This window comes from Postia placenta (genome assembly GCF_002117355.1).
Source record: "Postia placenta MAD-698-R-SB12 unplaced genomic scaffold POSPLAscaffold_14, whole genome shotgun sequence".
NCBI classification, from domain to species: Eukaryota; Fungi; Basidiomycota; class Agaricomycetes; order Polyporales; family Adustoporiaceae; genus Rhodonia; species Rhodonia placenta.
Genome location: NW_020169845.1, coordinates 762,828 through 768,295, shown reverse-complemented (window position 1 = coordinate 768,295; position 5,468 = coordinate 762,828). Strand labels below are relative to the sequence as shown.

The 5,468-nt window shown below is 58.4% G+C and overlaps 1 protein-coding gene across 1 annotated transcript; it reads right to left on the bottom strand.

Moving 5' to 3' along the window:
* Positions 1 to 3,048: 3,048 nt before the first annotated feature.
* On the bottom strand, positions 3,049 to 4,561 carry POSPLADRAFT_1060483 (hypothetical protein; the record flags this gene model as incomplete). The annotated part of the gene is made up of 3 exons (XM_024481268.1): positions 3,049 to 3,557; positions 3,609 to 3,968; positions 4,501 to 4,561. 3 exons carry the CDS (start codon positions 4,559 to 4,561, stop codon positions 3,049 to 3,051), a joined length of 930 nt encoding a protein of 309 aa, XP_024335390.1.
* Positions 4,562 to 5,468: the final 907 nt, after the last annotated feature.

The following is a 5,468-nucleotide window of genomic DNA, read 5'->3' as shown; positions in this document are numbered from 1 at the left end:
AGTGGAAGGCGGCCTTTGTGACTAACCGGGGGCTGTACGAACCCCTGGTGATGTTCTTCGGTCTCACCAACTCCCCCGCGACCTTCCAGGCAATGATGAACGAGATCTTCCATGATCTCATCGTCGGCGGCAAGATCCTTGTGTACCTGGACGACATACTCATCTTCTCCACCAATAAAGAGGAGCATGAGAAGGTCACACGCGAGGTTCTGCGCCGCCTTCAGGATAATGATCTGTTCCTGAAGCCTGAGAAATGCGAGTGGGACGTTCCCAAGGTCGACTATGTCGGCTATGTGTTCGGTGGCGATGAGGTGGCGATGGATCCCGCAAAGCTGAAAGGAATCAATGAGTGGCCGGTGCCCCGGAACAAAAAAGATGTTCAGAAGTTCCGGGGGTTCTCCAATTTCTACTGCCGCTTTATTAAAGACTTCGCTAAGATCTTGCGACCACTCGACCGGCTCACAGGGAACGACCCATGGCATTGGGGCGAGGAAGAGCAGCACGCCTTCGATGAGCTCAAGCGGCTCTTCGCCACGACTCCAGTCCTGGCGCTATATGACCCTAATCGGGAAACGCGCATTGAGGTCGACGCTTCGGGTTACGCCACTGGCGGCGTATTGATGCAGAAGCAGGACGACGGCAAATGGCACCCTATCGCCTTCCGATCCCATGCGATGGATCCGGCACAGCAGAATTACGAGATCTATGATAAGGAGATGCTTGCACACATCGAAGCACTAGATGATTGGCGCCACTATCTCGAGGGGTTACCCCATCAGTTCGAGATCGTCACCGATCACAAGAACCTCGAGTACTGGCGCACGTCTCAGCATCTCACGCGTCGCCAAGCCCGCTGGTCACTGTTCCTAGCTCGCTTCGACTTTCGCATCACACACAAAGCCGGAACGTCCAATGGAAAGGCTGATGCCCTATCGCGCCGATCAGACCATCAGATCGGCGATGAGGACGATAACACCGATCAGGTGGTTCTCAAGCCAGAGCGCTTCTGCATTGCCTCTGCCAGGCGCGGTCATGCCTCGGTGACAGCCAATCAGTCGCTTCTGAAGCGCATCAGGGAATGTTCGGAGAAGGATCGGGAGGTGGCCGAGGCGCTTGAAAAGGTGCAGGACCTCGGACCACCCCGACTGCAAAGGGGTTTCGAGGAGTGGAATGCCGAACAAGGGCTTCTGCTGTTCCGCGGGTGTGTCTACGTCCCAAAGAACGCGGAGCTCCGGCAGGATATAGTCAAGATCCACCACGACTCGCCGATCGCCGGTCATGGTGGTCGTGCCAAAACCCTGGAGCTCATGTCGCGGAATTACTGGTGGCCTGGGATGTCCAAATTTGTCAATGAGTACGTAAGCACCTGCGACGTGTGCAACCGTACCAAGACATTCCCAGCCAAGCCCCAGGGCCCGCTGAAGCCGAATGAGATCCCCGAGCGCCCATGGCAGATCATCACGACCGATATGATCGTCGGCTTGCCAAAGTCTGATGGATTTGACTCGATCCTGGTCACCGCCGACCGCTTTACCAAGCAGGTCCACTTCTCAGCCTGTCATGAGACCCTGACGGCAGAAGGTGCGGCAGACCTGTACATCCGTGACGTGTTCAAGCATCATGGGGCCCCGGCCAAGGTCATATCAGACCGAGGTCCCCAGTTTGCTTCGAAATATCTCCATGCGGTGTACAAGGGTCTGGGAATCGAACCGGCGCTGTCTACAGCGTTCCACCCTCAGACAGACGGCCAGACTGAGCGCTGGAATCAGGAGATCGAGCAGTACTTGCATGCTTTCACCAGCCACAGACAGGATGATTGGGCAAAGCAGTTGCCGCTCGCGGAATTCGCATTGAACAACCGCGTTCACTCCGCGACCGGGCACTCCCCTTTCTACCTGCATCAAGGGTACAATCCTGAGATCCAAGTGCGGATCAATCCGATGTCCGCGATGCCTGCGGCCGCTGATCGGCTCAAAATCCTGAAGGAGATTCGTGATGATACGCGCTCTGCGCTCGAGCTGTCAGCCGAGCATATGAAAGTGTACTACGATAAGCACGTGCAACAGGCACCGGTCTTCACGCGGGGGGACAAGGTCTGGCTTGATGCCCGGAACCTTAAGCTGAAACAGCCGAGTAAGAAGCTCAGTCCCAAGCGCCTTGGACCTTATGCCGTGCGGCGAAAGCTCGGAGACTTGGATTATGAATTAGTCCTGCTGAAGTCGGTGCCGGTGCACCCGGTATTCCATGTCTCCTTGCTTAGCAAGTACACGCGTAGCGATATCCCGGGCCGGGAGCCGGAGGAGCCACCTGCAATTGAGGTTGAGGGCGACGAGGAGTACGAGGTTGAGCGGATCAAGGACTCAAGGATCTTCCGGCGTCAGCTGCAGTACCTCGTCAAGTGGAAGGGTTATGACGACTCGCATACGTCATGGGAACCGGCGCGCAATGTTGCTAATGCGCCGGCCCTCATAGCCGACTTCCACCGGAAGAACCCGAACGCCCCTCGCCGCCTCAACGCTGCTACCTTTGGTGGTCTCAACTTTCAGCCAATGCCTTCGCCGCTGACGGAAGCACACTGCCGCTCCGGGTGGGAGATGGGCAAGGGCGCCTCGCATGAGGTCATGCGCCGTTGAGGGGGGGGTAATGTCACGAGTTGGTACGGCGCCTAGCCGTTTTTTAATTTTTTCCATTTCGCGGGCTCGAACCCGCGACCTCTGTACTACTTGCCTGATATGGACGCGTCGTTATCTACTGTACGATTAGATTAGATAGGACGGCAGTGCGCGGCACAGCTCGGGCTCCGCTGACACAGCCGCTCTGACTCACCGGCCCCCGGGGCCGCGTCGGCATGCTGCGCATGGACCAGCTGCGCACGGACCAACGCGCACAGCCTGCCCTTATCTCCCCATGTATATAAGCCGGCCTCTGCTGCCCTAGGGACCTCAGTTTCGACCTCTTGTCCCTAGGTCAGTAAGCCCCAGTTGTATCCTTTACTTACCTTCACTAACTAATACATTTCTTGTCCCTAGCCTTAGGTTTGAGCCTAGCTCACCATCGCTTCGGTAAGATAAGTCGAACACCCCCAGCATTTGGTTTTCCCCTGTCGCTCGACCCTAAGTCACGACACAACCAGTAGATGCGCAGCTGCGACAGGAACCGGTTGCACTCGATGACGGTCTTGCCATCGTAGCGGAGCGGGAGGAGGAGCTTCAACGTCTCCTTATCAGGGACGGCAGCGGGAGAGGACATTATCGGCGACGAGGGGGACGAAGGACTGCCCGCGGACGAAGGCGACTGTTGTGACTGTCCACCGGGCGGACTTCTCGGGGAACGAGTGCTCGAGCGGCCTCGCGGCGGCGACGGCGGTGAAGCCGGTTGAGGAAGCCCGGAGGCGGGGTCACGTAGGACAGGGACTGGAGTCGAGGCGGTGACCGCTGACGACGAGCTGGCCCAAGAATGCGGCGGAGTGTCGCGGGGCTCGGTCTTGGGAGGCCTTTCCAGCCGCGGCCCCAGGGAGGGCTGGGGGATCGCTTGAGGGGTCGCTGAAGGCTGTGCGACTGCCTCAGTTCCTCAAGGGAGATAGGGATCTCCTCGTGCTTGACCTGTACTGGCGAAAGGTTGGGGAATGCGGGTGCCTGGCGAGGCAGGTCGGGATGGGACGGGAGTGACGTGGCGAGATGTAGACCTCGAGGTGCCAGCGTATCGGAGTGCAGGGCCGCTGGGGTGTTGGACTCGTCGGATTGGCACGTAGCGCCCTTCGTCTTCGTTGGTGGTGATGGACTGTGGGGTTCGATTAGGGCACGGTTGCCGATCACAGCTGAAGAAAGGGGCTAGGTTGCCGTTGCGGTCTGGGTCGTCGTGAGAGACGTCGACCTGCTCCTGGGTGTCGAAGGCGTGCTCAAGTCGAGAGCAGTCGAAGAATTCGTCAGCCACGGTGAGGAGGGGGGGAGGAAGGGGAGGTGCGCGTGCTACAAAAGGCCGTATAAGCTAGCTTACACCTACGGCGCCCGAGGTAACACTAGGGTTCGCAATTCACGTGGGGCCCAGTACTGCTTTTGGCTAGTATGCAGCAGGAACCTAGTCCACGCGTCCGTGAGGACAAGTACCGCCCACTGAAGTGCAGGTACTGAAAAGTTCGTCCCCTAAGTGGTGGCGATGTATAGTACGCTTATCTACGTATCGTAGCGTATAGTAGGGGTGCGCACCACCCAACCTATAGGAGAGGAAAGATGAGTGTTTTGTTGCTTTGGGAACGCCGGCAGCGTTGGGGAGTTTCGACCTAATGTCACGACTTAGGGTCGAGCGACAGGGGAAAACCAAATGCTGGGGGTGTTCGACTTATCTTACCGAAGCGATGGTGAGCTAGGCTCAAACCTAAGGCTAGGGACAAGAAATGTATTAGTTAGTGAAGGTAAGTAAAGGATACAACTGGGGCTTACTGACCTAGGGACAAGAGGTCGAAACTGAGGTCCCTAGGGCAGCAGAGGCCGGCTTATATACATGGGGAGATAAGGGCAGGCTGTGCGCGTTGGTCCGTGCGCAGCTGGTCCATGCGCAGCATGCCGACGCGGCCCCGGGGGCCGGTGAGTCAGAGCGGCTGTGTCAGCGGAGCCCGGGCTGTGCCATGCACTGCCGTCCTATCTAATCAGATCGTACAGTAGATAACGACATGTCCATATCAGGCAAGTAGTACAGAGGTCGCGGGTTCGAGCCCGCGAAATGGAAAAAATTAAAAAACGGCTAGGCGCCGTACCAACTCGTGACAGGTTGATCAACACGTCACTAACCACCATCGAACTCAAGGTGCAGGTCGCACTTAGCCTGCTCGATGGAGACGCCCGCGCTTGGGCCACTCCCTACTTCGCCCAACTCGTGTCGGTGCAGATAGGAGCGCAAGGGGTCACGACCCCATTCGCAAACGAAGCGGCCTTTGCCGCCGCCTTCAGGGCCCGCTTCGGAAATCTCAACGACGAGGCGGCAGCACAAGTAGAGCTGGCGAAGCTCTGCGCGGACAAGTCGGTCCGTGAAAAATGCACCGCTGCGGAGTTCTCCGCGTTGTTCAAGGGTCCGGCGGACCGCTCTGGGTATGGGGACCTGGAGCTACGCGACAAGTACCTGAGCGGCATCCCCTCCCGCGTCTACCGCAAGATCGAGCTCGAGACCTTCGCCACGTGGCAAGCAGCTGAGAAGCGCGCCACCGAGGTCGAGCAGATCCTCGACATCAGCCGGGCCCGTAGGCCCGAGCTAAACAACTTCTTCTCGGCCCGAGGTCGAGGACGCGGTGGGGCACGTGGTGGTGCACCCTCGACGCACGCAGCTTCGGCCAGCATCAATGCGGCCGTCGGAAAAGGAAACTTCCCCGGCACATGCTTCGGCTGTGGGAAGCAAGGGTACCAACGCTTCGAGTGCCCCAATTGTAAGGACAAGCCTTACACAAAACGCGCCGACGCGCGGGCTACGGTTGCCTC